The sequence below is a fragment of the Hyaena hyaena genome, unplaced genomic scaffold (genome assembly GCF_003009895.1).
Source record: "Hyaena hyaena isolate Hyena2069 unplaced genomic scaffold, ASM300989v1 scaffold_27, whole genome shotgun sequence".
NCBI lineage: Eukaryota > Metazoa > Chordata > Mammalia > Carnivora > Hyaenidae > Hyaena > Hyaena hyaena.
This window is the reverse complement of record NW_024080659.1, coordinates 4,668,796-4,685,251: the sequence shown is the minus strand read 5'-3', so window position 1 is coordinate 4,685,251 and position 16,456 is coordinate 4,668,796. Positions and strand designations below refer to the sequence as shown.

The following is a 16,456-nucleotide window of genomic DNA, read 5'->3' as shown; positions in this document are numbered from 1 at the left end:
TAATGTTTATTTATTTTTGAGAGGGGACAGAGGATCTGAAGTGGGCTCTGTGCTGACAGCAGAGAGCGCGATGTGGGACTCGAACTCATGAACCGTGAGATCATGATCTGAGCTGAAGTTGGACGTTTAACCGACTGAGCCACCCAGGCGCCCCTGCATTTTGATTTTAACACAAATTGCAGGACTTTTGCTTTACTAGTGAAGAAGTAGTTGGAGCCAACTGAAATAATAATAACATCATGAAAAAGATTATTATTAAAGCACAGGAATGAAACGTGAGTAGATTAACAAGCCAGCTGTGGGGTCTAAAGTATTTACATTCCTTATCTAACTATACTGCACATTATGTTTTGGAAATGTGCTTTAAATATCTAACAGAGTAAAGTAGAGTCATGAGCTGTGGTCCCTTGGTGTTAGGAAGGATTGTCCAGCGCTCACTGAAATGAACCATCAGTATTAGTTAGCGTGATGTTTCTCCCCAGATGTTGCTGGTCCTGATCAGCATAAGCATTCAGGGGAGTCAGATGCTCCTGCCAAGTTCTGGCATCTAGCAGTTGGATTGCACCTTCTAGACCTCAGTTCCCATCTTTGGACGGCTGACGTCCCAAAACTGGAGACAAGCTAGTATCCTTTTCTTATCCAGATGAAATAATTCATTCAGTTCCTGAACCACGCCTTCAAAACTGCCAAAGTGCTTGTTTATGTAAGAGTTTCTATGTTACATGAGCTAACACCTTAGCCAGCATTTAAATAGCCTGCTTTGTAATGGAAATCCTCATTACTCCTGTGGAATTAAATTAATAAGTTATAAAGAAAAGATTATTTCAAATACCTGTAGAAAGCATTTGCATGTTGGGATAGGGAGGGAATTTAAACAGATAGAACATTTTAATTACATGTAACTTGAATTAGTTCAAGAAAGAATATAGATTCTCAGGGGCAGTGAATTTTTTAACACTTATAAATCCTTATAAAATGAACGTAATACTATCTACAAATGTACATATCTATTTGCACTGAGGGTTCATTGAATAAATTATTTGTGCCTATTTGCATGGTTCTCTTTAAGAATTATACATTCACATGTCTCAGGAAGACGATCATCCAGCACTTCACATAAGATGACCGTTTTGAGAAGTTAAATACATTAACTTACAGATGCCTGGGTGGCTTAGCCGGTTGAGCGTCCGACTTGGGCTCAGGTCATGATCTCGCGGTTTGTGAGTTTGGCCCGCATCCGGCTCTGTGCTGACAGCTCAGGGCCTGGAGCCTGTTTCGATTCTGTGTCTCCCTCTCTCTCAAAATAAATAAACATTTTAAGTCCTTTAAACGGTGACAGTAATAGAGAAGAAGCCCTTCCTGGGGTTTGGGCAGAACGTCAGAACCTCTGAGTGATTTAAGGGATGTACTATGGGGGATCAAGCCCAACGCGGTGCTGGGCCTGAAGCCATCTGGAAGGCTGTGGTGGTGCCTGTCCCTGATGTTGGGCCGAGGAGAGCAGGGCCATGGGAGAGGAGGGGAGAGGAGAGGAGAGCAGGAGCGACCTGCAATCTGCAAGGCTGAGGTGAAACTCACCAGAACAAACCAACCAGAACTCAGAACTCATGTCTGTTTCTTGCTGCTTTCCCGCCAGCAACTTTGACTACGCAGGTAACCTGCAGAAGGGCACACGCACTTCGCCGTGAAACAGCGCACAGACTTGACCCAGGATTCTGGGACGTGGGTGAGCTCGGGGATTGGCTGCAGCCCAGAGATCCGGCAGGAGCTGGTGAAGCTGCAGGCCCGGTGCCCCTCTGGCGGCGGAGGCAGCAGACAGATTCCCCACCAGTTGGGTGTGAGCCTCAGTAGTGCCTGAGCTTAGAGCAGTTTTCCAAGCATGAGCATGGCCGCCATCTCACTTCCACCTTCCAGATGGGTTACGAGCTCTGCGGCTGTCCCGACCGTACAGCTGTACAGGAAGGGAGCGTGGGGCAGTGTGGCTCCGGGTTAACTGGACTAGCAACACGCAAACACAAGGCATTGTCAGCTGAGCCCCGGGACACACTGTTGGGTCAAACCTAGCTCCCAGAGAAGACCGTAGCCAACCTGATGCCAGTATCCCTATTACAACCCCAAATTCACGAGCCTAAAATTCACTAGTCCCTTCTTGGGTCTTTGGGTGATGTTCATCCCTCTTCAGGCTGGGTCACAGCCGCCTCTTGACGTTTGTCCTGCTTCAGTTCTGAGACATGAGATTAAATACTGTCAGCATACCTTCGTCACTAGGAGAAGGGGAGAGAGGAATAAAAACTTCGGTTTATATATGCAAATATGTTTATATCCAAAGAAGCGGAAAGTACTCAGAAATATTACATTCCTTGTACCCACACCTGGTTACAGGACCAAAGCTGGTATTTATAACTACCTTTGTGTGCTAGCCATGCCTATGCCCCTTGTCCTTGGCAAATGAGATGACCCAAAACGGAATTCTTGAAGGGTCTGGAAGTGGAACTCTTACACACCACTAGGAGGAATGTAAGCTGGCAGTCCACTTAGTGAAACAGTTCAACAGTTTCTTACGTAGTTTAAATATGTGCATATGTAACATGTGCATTAAATAAGTGCATTAAAGATGCACGCTCTTGAGAGAAATAAAAGCATATGCCCACACAAAGACTTGAACACAAATGTCCATAGCTGCTTTTTTGTAATAACCCCAAACTGGAAACAACCCAAATACCCATCAACAAGTGAATAGATCTATAATAGTGGTATTAACCAATATGTATAATGGAATATTGCTCAGCAATGAAAAAAGAATGAGCTATTGATACACTGAGCCATATGATGAATCTCAAAATAATTTTGCCTCATGAAAAAACATTCCAGATGGAAAGTGCATATTATAAAATTCCATTTACATTAAAATCTAGAAAATGTAAATCTATCAATGGGGACTCAAAGTGGTTCACTGGCTGCCTGAGGAAGAGCTTTGGGTGGGGGAGGGGATTACAGCAAGGCATGACAAAACTTGAGAATGATGGATATGTACTGTATCCTGATTGTGGTGATGTCCTCATGGATATAGACATAAGTCAAAACTTAACAAATTATATACTTTATATGCAGGAATTATACATCAGTTATATTTTGATAAAGTTAAAAAGCAAAAAGATTGCACCAAAAAATGGAAAATCTGTATTTTGTTGCCACCTAGAGTGACACTAAAATGGTATGAAATCATAAACCAACTTATTCACCTGATCTGTTGCTTTTTTTTTTTTTTTAATAATTTTTTTAGCATTTATTTATTTTTGAAAGGCAGACAGAGCATGAGCAGGGGAGGGCCACAGGGAGAAGAATCTGAAACAGGCTCCAGGCTCTGAGCTGTCAGCACAGAGTATGACGCAGGGCTTAAACTCATGAACTGCAAGATCATCACCTGGGCCGAAGTCGGCTGCTTAACCAACTGAGCCACCCCGGTGCCCCGATCTGTTGCTTTTTAAATTGTGTAATTCTTTTTTTTTTTTTTTTTAATGTTTATTTATTTTGAGAGAGAGGGAGAGAGCACACACACAGGAGGGTCAGAAAAAGAGGGAGAGAGAGAATCCCAAGCAGGCTCTGCACTGTCAGCACGGAGCCCCATGCAGGGCTCCATCCCATGAGCCATGAGATCATGACCTGAGCAGAAATCACGAGTGGGAAGCTTAACCCACTGAGCCAGGCACCCCTGATTGTGTAAATTCTTGACAAGTGTGTATTTCACATGTACTGCTTTGATTTCACACAAGGTGCAACCGCATCTCCCAGTGGTTGAGAGAAATGTCATGGGGGGTAAAAGGAGAAAGAGATCATATCAAGTAAGAGGCTTGGGCTTCCGTGTGGGTGGTTGAACTTGAACTTAGTCTTTTTTTTTTTTTTTTTTTTTCTGAGAGAGAGAGAGAGGCAGCATGAACAGGGGATGGTCAGAGAAAGGGGGAGACACAGGATCTGAAACAGGCTCCAGGCTCTGAGCTATCAACACAGCCTGACGCGGGACTCAAACCCACAAACCGTGAGATCGTGACCTGAGCCACCCAGGCACCCCGAACTTAGTCTTGAAGGAAGGTCAGATTTGTTAGCTGAAAATTCAGGAACCACAAGGCCAATCAGCAGGTGCAGACGTAGGTGAGGAATGAGCAGAATCTCCCCACATGGTGGCCGCAGTGTGACATTGTGCATGGTCTTAAATCCTCACAGCAACTTGGTGAGGTGGAGGGATTCCTCTCGTTTGCTACCAATGAAGCTGAGGCTCCAGACGCCTGCTGTTTCCTCTGGGCCTCGGAGTTAAAAGCTGCCCGAGGCTGTGACTCCCTGGGGCACTTGGCTGTGTTCACAAGACAGTGACTAGCATGGCAGAGGGACAGAAGTAAAGTAAGTGATAAGATTGCAAATAGTGGTGGGGTGAGATGAGGGATGGCCTTCAAACCATGCAACATACAAAGAATTTGGACTTTCAGGGGCGCCTGGGCAGCTCAGTCAGTTGAGCGTCTGACTCTTGGTTTCGGCTCCGGTCATGATCTCATGGGTTCGAGCCCCACATCGGTCTCTGCCCCCACTTGACCTTTCTCTGTCTCTCTCAAAATAAACAAATAAACTTAAAAATAAAAAAAGAGTTTGGACTTTCCAAGGCCACTGGAGAATGAGCAGTGAAGAGAACATTAAATCATTAGATACTTTTGAGCAAATAGTTTTATTATGATTCTGTATAAGCGGTAATAGTACAGCAAAATGGGGAGTGTAGACTTGAGAGACATTATGAGTCTAAATAAAGTACCAGGACTTGGTGGTGAATATGGTTAGTCAATGAATCGAAGAAATCAAAGCTGATTGTAAAGATTTTGATACGAGTCATATGAGAAAAAGTTATATATTTGACCCCAAAAAAAAAAAGAAAATCTGGAGAAGTACTTGAAATGCATGAAAACATGTTGAGTTCAGTTTGGAAAACATTGCATTTGCGATTATGGTAAAATTTCCAAAGGAAAAAGACCAGCCATCAAGTGACGTTACAAAATCAGAACTCAGGACAAAGGCAGGATTGCACACTTACTGGAGAGTTGGGATGCCTGGGTGGCTCACTTAAGCATCCAACTTCAGTTCAGGTCATGATCTCATGGTCTGTGGGTTCGAGTCCCCCACTGGGCTCTGTGCTGACAGCTTCGGAGCCTGGAGCCTGCTTCGGATTCTGTGTCTCCCTCTCTCTCTTCCCCTCCCCTTCACTCAAAAATAAATATTAAAAAAAATAGTCATGAGCACCTTGTATATGCCAAGCATTATGCTATATGTCCACATCTTATTAATCCTCACATTAACCTTGCATGCTATATATTTCTCCACTCCTTCTGCCGATGAGGAACCTGGCTTGCAGACAGTGTTACTTAGCCACGTAACTGGTAAAGCGGAAATGTAACCCTTGTCTCTAACTGCAAAGCGCAGACCCTTAACCTCTCTGCTGTCCTGAATTCTTCTAGCTACTTGAGCGTATCGTGAAATTTCTGCCTCCTCTGCCTTTCTTTCTATAGTCTTTCCCTTGTGTCTAGACCGTTCTTTCCTTCCCGCAAATCCCCTTAAAGCATCAGACTCCTGCCGAGTCTTTAAGTCTGTTGGAGAGTGTTTGGAAGAGTAGTTTCCCTGCCTCCCTGGCTGGTTCTGAGTCGATTGTGGACCATCTCTCTGTCATTGTATTTTACACATTATTAGAATCATCCACATGCCAGTCTTTCTATTAGAGTAAAGGTTGGCAAAGCGTTTTCAGTAAAGGGCCAGATGGTAAATATTTTAGGTTTGCTGGGCCATACCATCTGTGTTGCAGTTTCCCGACCCGGCCCCTGTGGTGTGAACGCAGCCAGAGCAAGGCATAGACAAATCAGCATGGCCGAGTCCCAGTACAACTCCATTTGTGGACCCTGAGCTCTGACTTTCATGTAATCTTCACATGTCACGAAGTATTCTCCTTCTTTGGATGTATTTTTCTAATCATTAAAAAAAATGTAAAAAAAAAACAAAACACCCCACATATTAGTATCTCGTTAGCCATTGAGAAGCAGGTGCGGGTTGGATGTGGCCCATGAGCTACGAGCTTGCTGTCCCCTACACTAAAGTATGAATTTCTTGTACCTCTTCGTTAGGGGGACCGTAGCAGTGTATTGTCCACACTCGGGTACCTTGAGAGTGAAAGGGGTCACTGCGCGTGATGCTGGGAGCACAGCTCAGGCGGGGGGTGGGGGCGCGGTGACCCTGGTCACAGGGTCGCCTGGCTGGTTGTTCTGGACTTCAGTCACCCATTTCCCAGGTTTCACTTATTCCTGGTCGATTCACAGGCTTTGGGATGTGTGCAGGGTTCTGAAATCCATCAGAGCACGAACACTTTACATGTGCGCCAGGGGCTCTGGGGAAGCAGCTGTATATGTAGCAGGTGGTTTTCAGGGTGGATGAGCACGGGGCCCGTGCATGTCCTGGACAACGAATTCAAGCCATTTTACAATATGTCTCTCCCAGAGAATTTTCCTCCAGCGAGGACCTAGCGTATGGGTCCGTGCTGTCAAAATTAAAATGAAATTTGCTGCAGACAAAATTACGGAAGAGAAGAATTGCTTCACGGTATACTTAATGCCTTCTGTCTTTCTTTTCACTCTTTTTTGCAGTTTTTTGAGGTGCCGTTTGATTCAAACATGAATAGGACAAAGAACAGACCTCTGGTTCGTGGACAGATCAGGTAAACTCACGAGTACGAGACTCTTGCTCCGTCTAGAACATTCATTTGCTGGTTCATTCCCAGTCGTTTCCCCCAGTCTTGTGCCTTGAGTTGTGAAGGGCAGATAGCACACCCACAGAGGGACATACCAGTGTGGACGCACAGTACTTTTCCACTCTGCCAGAAGTGTACCGCAGGGCACCTAAAACTGATCTAAGATTCGCAGTGCCGCTGTCGGGGAGACTCACGCCACGGATATCTTTCTGGGAGTCCGCGAAACGCGGACTTATTTCTCTCATTGTGGCTGAGGATAAAAACGTTCCATTAGCATAGTGATTTCAGACAGATGCATACAGGGTCTCTGAAGGAAGATCTGTCCGAAGCCTTCCTTTTTCAGGCAAACTGATAATGCTGTTATCTGCCGAGTGAAGGACTGCTTCCATTACTCTCTCTACCAAATTCAATTAAGTAGAACTAAAAGGCATATAAATATTTTAATATCACTAATGGTTAATAATTAAACATTTTTAACTTCCTGGAGTTCTTGAAACTGGCATTTTAAAATATTTTTTTTAATCCAGTGGATATTATCAGCCAAGAAGAATAAAAAGAGGCAAATGGTTGATACTGACTATTCTAAATCAGTGAATCCTGCCCTCACATCGCCCTCATGGAGCCTAAAATGCGTTGGGTAACACTTGAGGATCAAACCCATCACACATCCTTCAGGAAAACAGTAAAGGAAACAAATGCAGGTGCAGTCAGAAGTCTATGTAAAAATGATTTTTAATATTAGCTATTTGTACCCATTCAGCTCTTAAGTGAATTTAAAATACCATTATATTGCAGGGAGCCATGAAAAGGACAGAAATCTCATATCTACTGATATTTGATTTCATTTTTTTGAAATATGAAGAAAGCCGTCTGCCATGTTTTTATTTAAAAAGTGTCAGACGTACTTTTATTATCATTATTATTAATGTTTGTTTGCTTATTTTTGAGAGAGACAGAGCATGAGCAGGGGAGGGTCAGAGAGAGAGGGAGACACTGAATCTGAGGTGGGCTCCAGGCTCTGTGCTGACAGCACAGAGCCCGACACACGATTCGAACTCACAAGCCATGAGATTATGACCTGAGCTGAAGTTGGTGCTTTTAACTGACTGAGCCACCCAGGGGCCCCAGAAGTACTTTTATGAGTGAAGTTGTTTTATAGGCTTTAATTTTTTTTTTTAATTTTAAGGGGGGGGCGGAGAGAGAGAGAGAGTGTTTGTGTGTGTGTGTGTGTGTGTGTGTGTGTGTGTGTGTGTGTTTCTGTGCACATGTGCAAGCATGAGTGGGGGAGTGGCAGAGGGAGAAAGAGAATCCCAGGCAGGCTCCATGCTGTCAGCTCAGAGCCCAATGTGGGGCTCAAGCTCATGAACCGTGAGATCATGATCTGAGCTGAAATCGAGTTGGACGCTTAACCGAATGAGCCCCCAGGTGTCCCTGGGTGACGTTGTTTTAGAAGAGCACGTGCAGGCTCTGTAACCCATTTCAACAACTAGAAGCTGCTTGTGCTGCTGGCCAGATCACATGTAAGCGCTTCCTCCTTTCGTCAATGAAATCATACCCTCTGTAACCAAGGCAAATACAGGACAGCCCCAGTGAGGAGCCACTAGGCGTCTAACGGTGACCAGATCAAGGCCTGCCACTCCACTGGGGTCTCCTCTTACTTTGCCCAGAGCGGTCATTTCCTGCACGCGGGAATGGCAGGTGTTTCCGTCCGTCCCGAGTGGGGGCCGGTGGCTGGCCTCCTTTAAGGAGACAGGCTGTCTAGTTATTAGTCTTGTTAAACTTGTAACTTCCTCTTTTGTTTTACAAGATGAGCCAGGCAGACTCTCCTTAATGATAATAAACCTGAATTGCTAACTAACGCGGCCTCTGAGAGGGCAACTTGCAGGGCTGGACACAGAGACTCAAACTTAACATTCCGAGCTAGGATGTATTTTATCTCATTGGTACAGTGTAGGAGCTGTTCCGAGTCTGTGGCAGAAATCTTGCACTGAGAGTCACGGTTTAAAACTGCAGACTTTATATCTTGCCAGTTAGTCTTTATTATAACTTAGTAAATTATAGTCTACGACACGGATGTTTTATAAGTGGTGGCTGTGGGGAATAGTGGGAAGTCGTACAGACCATCCTGTAACATTTATTCCTCGGCTTTGGCCATTCTGATGTCCACAGTGGCTGTCGGGCATTGAGGTGCAAAGCCCAGCTGGTTTATTTTGAAATTCTTGATTTGGAATTTACTGCACCATTTCATCTGGACCGATCTGCCTCATTGAATCTGTCCAGCATCAGGCTCTGCAGTTTGGTGTGTGAAGTGCAAGTTCCCGTCATTATGGACGGGCAGCAGTAAGCGTCTAAGTCCGGGAAGGAAATCCTTGGACATCTTTGCTGATGACAGCTCTTTCCACCTTTGTCCCTAGCTTGGCTTCTGTCCATACTAAAGACATATCATGAGCATTTACTGGGTTGGGGCGGGGATATATGGCATTAATTTTTTTTTAATGTTTTACTCAGTTTTTGAGAGACAGAGACAGAGCATGAGCAGGGGAGGGGCAGAGAAAAGAGGGAGATACAGAATCCAAAGCAGCTCTAGGCTCCGAGCTCTCAGCACAGAGCCTGACGCGGGGCTCAAACTCTCAAACCACAAGATCATGGCCTGAGCCTAAGTTGGACGCTTAACTGACTGAGCCACCCAGGCGCCCTATACATAGCATTAATTTTTTTAAGTGATTGCAGTTTGGTTTGAAAATGTTTACTGAAGTGAATAAATTATATTCTAAGAAGTTAAAGGAATATAGTTAAGGAAGGAAACATTTGCCTGGAAATGTTGTCTTTTGCCTGGAAAAAAGTTGTTCTTTTTTTTTTGTTTTTGAGAACCTGGGAAAAAACTGCAGACCCATCAGTGCATTTGTGTACATGCATTACGGCCGTTCTCTGAACTTTTTGTTTTCTCTTCCAGAAAAACGTGACAGGTGGGTGGGCACTAAACGCCTTTTAGAACTGACACAGATGATGGTGCTTTTTTTTTTTTAATGTTTATTTATTTTGAGAGAGAGAGAGAGAGAGGGAGACAGAATCCCAAACAGGCTCCACACTGTCAGCATAGAGCCCAGCATGGGGCTTAAACCCACAAACTGCGAGGTCGTGACCTGAGCCGAAATCAAGAGTCAGACACACACCCAGCCAACTGAACCACCCACGTGCCCCAAAGGTAGTGCTTTTTTGCTTGTTTATTCTGTATTCCAGAAAGGACTAGAAGTACCACAGACTGTAGTTTAATAAAACAGAGAAATGCGTAAAGAAAGTCAAGGTTACAGAAAAAAGAATATGTGATACGTGTTAAGAACAAGGAAAGCTTCTCGAGTTCCCCGTAGTCAGTGAGGTTGACCTGTAAATTTCACTCTGCATTTCCTGGGGAAATCACAGTCCCGCCGTAATGGTAAGCACTGCAGGCAGTATTAATGTTTAATTCTCCATACAGCACCATGAGCTAGGATGCTGTTCAATGCGCCCAAAACACAGGTGAGAAAACTGGGGATCCAAGTGTTACTAATAAGTGGCAGAACCAAAATTTGGCCTAGCCCATTTGCCTCCCTGCCCCGAGTTCCTAACAGCTGCAGGTAACCTTCTTGGAAATCTCTTGTCCACGAGAAGGACCCACCACTCTAGGGAGACCAAATCTCGGCCTCTCCGTTCTTTTTTTTTTTTTTTTTTCAGAGAGAGAGAGACAGCGTGAGCAGGGGAGGGTCAGAGAGAGGGAGACACACAATCTGAAGGAGGCTCCAGGCTCTGAGCTAGCTGTCAGCACAGAGCCTGACACGGGGCTCGAACCCACGAACCGTGAGATCATGACCTGAGCGGAAGTCAGACGCTTAACCGACTGAGCCCCCCTGGCGCCCCATTCGTTCTCTCTTTCGATTTAACTCAGGGATTCTCAAACTTGAGCGGACGTGGTCATTATTCCCCAGAACTGTACGTGTCTAAGCTTGCATGCACTTTGTGGGTCATTGCAGGGGGCTTCAAAGCATAGTTTTGAGTCTGTATTTTCACCTAACAACTGATGTACAGAAAGTGAATAAACTCCAACTCCACTGTGTTTCAAGACCGTGAAAAAACACGTTGATTTCCAGCCTCAGTGCCACTCGCCAAGCGGCCGCCATGGCTTTCTCTATATTGTTTCTGGTGATGGAGAAAGTGACATTGAATGTATTTGATCAAGGAATAGTAAGATAATTGTTTTCAAAATAGCCAGTTTCAGTATAAACGTCCCCTTTACATTTTAGGTAACAGAAAGTTTTGTGCAGTTTTGTTGAGAAGCAAAGTCAAAAATCCTTACAGTTAGAATACCATTTAATGAGAATAAAAATCTACAAAATTACGTTATTAGTTACCACATTTTCTCCAGGAGAGTACAGACGACAGTACTTCTAACTCTCTCTCTGTTGCTGATATTGACAATTCTGTGGATCTAAGGAATCACTTACCGCTAATGAAAGAAAGATCATCTTCCTTATCTACTGTCAGAAAAAGACTGCTTTTCCTGTTTTCCTCACCAGTGGAAAGAAAGATGACTCACTTTTTTTTTTTAACTACTAAGATGACATGTTTAAATCCATCCTAACTCTCTTAGGCACACAAGAAGTGATTATTCGGATTGTTCGAGAGAACGCCGTGGCCATACAATAATTGCAGGTGATTCATAAAAACATCCTGTCGTAGCTTCTGTTTACCAAATGTAATTCCTGTGGAAACACTTGACCCCGTGGCTTTCTGCTTTTTACGTTAGCCCTGGGGCCTTCGTGGTAGAATTATTTATCAGCATTTTAATGGCTGGGGGGGGGGCGGGGTGCTTGGTGGATTTGAGCACGTTGTGCCTCACATCACTTAGGAAGCGCCCCAGATGCACGCGGGCTGAACTCAAGCGTCCTGGTGCATTTGGATGAAGAGCTCTTGCATCTACACTTGGCCTCCAAAGATGTATGCAGAGCATGGCTCCAGGGGGTGGGACGGCTCTGTTTTAACCGCTGGCACTGGCGCCTCACCACATAGAGTACCCCTGTTAACTTGGAGGCAAACCCAGCGCATTTGGCCCCGAGGCTGAGTGTCGGCACCGCCCTGTCACAGCCTGAGGGCACCACAGCTCTGGGACTTCGGCTCCATGCGTTGGCAAGGAACCTGTCAGGGGCGGAAGGAAGGAGTGCGGTTCCTCTGAGCTTCCTGTTGCCCAGCCGTGTCTCCGTCCTCGCTGGTCGCTCCCTTCCTTCCACCCGTTACAAATCACAGGTGCCCTTGAACGCCTTCCATCCCCTGGACACCCTGGCGAACTGCAACATTGGTTCTCGTTGGATTAAATGGATTTGGGGGTGCCTGGGGGGCTAGTCGGTTGAACGTCTGACTTCGGCTCAAGCCCCGCGTTGGGCTCTGTGCTGATAGCTCGGAGCCAGGAGCCTGCTTCCGATTGTGTCTCCCTGTCTCTCTGCCCCTCCCCTGCTTGCTCTCTGTCCCTCTCTCCCAAAAAAGAATAAACATTTAAAAAAAACGATTTAAATGGATTTGGTAGTTTTAGGGTGAGCCAAGGTGATGGGTCAGAGGGACAAGTGAATGTCCCCAGTAGTTCTTCCTAGGGAACCTCAGGTCCATTTCAGAGGACCAAATATAAGATAAGATCCACTGGAATCTGGCACCTGTTTTGGCATTGTTGGGGCCCGTGGGGCCCTTGGGAACGGTTTCTACCTGTGGTCCCCAAGCTCAAAGACCCACAGACCGGCTCACCTGAGAGCAGGCGCTGGGCTCAGACTGTCCCTAGGGTGTCTCTCATACCTCTTCCAACCCCCCCTCCCCACCGGGGCCCTTTCTTCTGACGCAGTATTTGGACAAGTGATCCTAGTGTCTTAGAGAAGATTTGCTGAATCAGCACTGCATCTGGTTTTTCTCTTGCTGTCCTTGCCACCGGACTTCTGGAAAGGGGCCCCCCTCAGCTCTTTGGTCACAGTTTAGCTTCCCTTCTCGCTCTGTCCACCTCTGCTTTTCTCTGTACGTGAGCTTCATTTTTCCCTCACGGCGCATTGGCCCTTCCGATCCCACGTTGGCTTAAACAGACTCCTCATCGAAATGGTAGCCTCCGCCTTAGCCCCCTGGCCTCCCAGATGAGTCCTCTGTCCCAGTTCCGAAGCCCTGTGAGAGGAAACGGGATCGTGCACGCTTGGGACCCATATTTCATCCCTGGTCATCAAGGGAAAGGGATGCGGGGTGGGAGTGGGGTCGCACAAAGGACCCAAGGCTGCTCCTCCCAGGGCTCCTTCCGCTAAACTTGACCTTCCTCTTGGCCAGATGTGTATCTCGAGCCCTCATTCTGCTTTGTAACTTTCTAGCTGTCGCCTTCCTCCCCCACCCCCAGCACACTCACTGGCTGTCACATTCTTGCGGCGAAGATCTTAAATTTAATACTGACTGCAACTTGTATTTTGCCTCACGTGTGGAGTGCGTCCTTCCTCGCTGTCCTGCTCTTGACCACTCTTCTGCAGGAGTGACCTGCTCCCGTCCAAGCCAGAGTTTTCTGATGTAGGTTCTCTTTGTTCGCGGACAAGAGAGGGATACAGACACCTTTTCCACCATCTTTACCTATTTTGAGGTCCTACAGACTTAATGTATCTTCAACATGTTTTGTGTGTGTGTGTGTGTGTGTGTGTGTGTTTTAAGTAATAAGCATTTCTCTGGTCTGTCCTAACTAAAAGGAATCGTTCTTAAGAACCTCCAGGTCTAGGGGCGCCTGGGTGGCTCAGTCGGTTAAGCATCTGACTTCGGCTCAGGTCATGATCTCACGGTTGATGGGTTCAAGCCCGCATCGGGCTCTGTGCTGACAGCTCAGAGCCTGACGCCTGTTTCAGATTCTGTGTCTCCCTCTCTGTCTGACCCTCCCCTGCTCACACTGTCTCTCTCTCTCTCTCTCAGAAATAAATAAAACATTAAAAATTAAAAAAAAAAATAGAACGTCCAGGTCTACTGTTTCTTCTGGATTATTTTAAAAGTAAATAATCCCTTTGTCCAATTCAGTTCATTGAGAATGTGCTGATTACCCATAATCGGAGTGAAAAATTAGCCAGATGCACAAAAGGCTTCACAGATGGACGGGACAGCCCCTCAGTACGCACTGGGGGGAACGAGGGAATCGAGATCGAGAAGTTCACTGGGGGTCCAAGGAAAGGGGACGCAGATAAGGGTGGCTTGGCCAGCAAAGGAGCTTCCCGAAGAAGAGGGCCTGGTTATTTTGAAATGCATGTGTATTTTGATGACCGTCTCCTTGAAATCTCCCTTCTCCAGCTTGGTGGTGCTGACAGGGAAATAATACCCGTCAGCATTCCGTTCCCAACTTGATGGATCAGACCAGGGTGATCCGCAGCTGGTGAGCTGTAGGTGTGGGCTGCACATGGGAGAGACGGAAAGAGCGGAGCAGAGAGAAAGGTTATTGAGAGAGGACGAATGAGCACACTTGGGGGTGGGGGCAGTGCCTGGTTTTGAAATAAACGACGAAGATTGAGTTTTCGAAGCGAAATGAATGGCTTGTGTACTTGGCATGATTCACTTAGAGAACAGGGTTTAGCCTAAGCATTATAGGGATTTACAGGAGACATTTTTCAAATTTACTGAAGGTTTTACCAGTAAGCACTTAAGCGAATGTAAACAGTTTGCAGGCCGAGGGGGAGCTGTGGATACCATCCGTCACCCCGGTCCAGCAGACAAGTACCCAGACCAGACTGACTCTCGCAGACCTTGCAAGGGTTGTTATGATGAGTCTTGTGCTGTGTATATATTGAAAAGTAGGAAGAACATAAACACTTTCTAAGTCTAGGAGTTTTTTTCCCTTAGTGCTAACCGGTCACTCGAAGTGGCAGGAACGACAGATTCAGTCTCAATAACAGTGGTGCCAGTGTAGAGAATTTCGACCTTAAAATCATTCAACATTATGAACCGCACAGTATGAAGCGTCTGCAAAGAATTTTAGCACATATTACCATGCTCAGTCACATCAGTGGGTGAAAGAGGGGATCTGGGATCATCTGGAAGTGAACGTTCCTTTCTCTTGTGGTCATGAGCAAAATGAAAGCATTGACATTTTTTTTTAATGCTTGTTTATTTATTTTGAGAGAGAGAGAAAGAGAATCGCAAGTCCCAAGCAGGCTCCGCGCTGTCGGCACAGAGCCCGACGTGGGGCTTGAACTCCCGAACTATGAGATCATGACCTGAGCTGAAGTCCAGAGTTGGGCGCTTAGCTGACTGAGCCACCCAGGCACCTCTACAGTTATTCTGCAACATCGTGGGTTGTGAGCATTTCTTGCCAGCAGTGCTGCGGGCGGGGGATTCTTCACTTCCCATGTGCTGTAGTATAATCCAGAAATACTCAGGTGTTCTAGGAAATATCAGTACGAAGAGTTAGCTGTCATAGCCCAGCGGCCCATCCAGTCACCTGTAGCCACGTGAGCAGTAAGTCACAGGTGCAGACACCTGACCGCTTTTTTTAATGGCCTGGGATCCGTGCGTCGAACACCCTACTACCTTCTCTCAGTCTCTTCTCACAGAAGATGAGGTGACGAGACTTGGCACGCTGAAACGCCGCTCCCATCGACTGGCGGCGTGCAGGCCACAGTCTGAAGGCCGTGTGTGTTCTGTCTTCCGCGTAGATCGTGAAGGTCTGTTTGAGCCGGCACTTGGGGCGCCAGCCTGGGATGCAGGGAACGGAAAGGTGACGGCGCAGAGTGGAGACACTGAATGTGGGATGTGGCGGGTCGGCCTGGACGGGCGGCAGCTCTGAGAAGTGCGCGCAGACCACCCATGGGCCTGGGTCGGGGGTGGAGGTGGGACGGAGAGGAGGCCCAGGGACACAGTTCTTGGAGGACCTGATGTCCTTAGAGGGTGGGAAAGAAATAGCCACACGGAAGACTGAAGAGAGTATGGGGCGGAGTGGGGGTGGGGGGGCAGCTCCTGGCAGTGGTGTGCCCTGGAACCCAGAGATCTTTCCCCTGGACCGCAGACTGCAGCCCCCCAGCCAACAGGCCAAATCCGGAAGAGGCATTTATCTTGTTTGTTTGGCCTGCTGGGCTTTTCTGCCATTGCCGGCCCTTAAAAATAGTGGAAAGGCGCCCCAGCTTCCCGGGCTTTCTGGCACGTTCCCACGTGGTGTCTGCCAGTCCGACCTGAGCAGCTGTTCCCCACGTACCTCACCACCTGTGCGTGTGTGTTTCCAGGTAGGCCCACGTTAGCCCTTTAGATCGCCGGCCCAGCCCCTCTGGGTATCTGCGCGTTTGCAGACACGGCCCTTGACCACAGGCTCCCTTCCGGGCAGCCCTGCAGGAGGTGAGGTCACCTGCGTCTACATCCCGTCTGTGGGTAGCCTGTACCCCCAAGTTGCTCCGCAAAGATGCAGGGATGGGGGGTTTTACTTCCCAGCTTCGCTTTTCATAAACTGGGTTTTATTAAAGCTTTCAGAGCCTCCTCAAACTTTATTCACCCTAACGTTATGCAGGTGAACAACACTGTGTTCTTAATACAATCCTATAAATTAGAAAGGGGTGGGGGTTAAGAGGGGCACCTGGATGGCTCAGTCAGCTGAGCCTCCGACTCTTGATTTTGGCTCAGGTCATGATCTGACATTTCGTGGCTTTGAGTCCGAAGTCAAGCTCAGAGCTGGGAGTGAGG

The 16,456-nt window shown here is 46.8% G+C and overlaps 1 protein-coding gene across 1 annotated transcript in view; it reads left to right on the top strand.

Annotated features, from left to right (window-relative positions):
* The window catches only part of LOC120228746 (protoheme IX farnesyltransferase, mitochondrial), a 127,139-nt gene that overhangs the window by 85,849 nt on the left and 24,834 nt on the right, over positions 1 to 16,456 (top strand). The window contains exon 5 of the mRNA XM_039227320.1: positions 6,666 to 6,736. Within this exon, the coding sequence (XP_039083251.1) occupies positions 6,666 to 6,736 (71 nt within the window). The remainder of the gene's footprint in view (positions 1 to 6,665; positions 6,737 to 16,456) is intronic.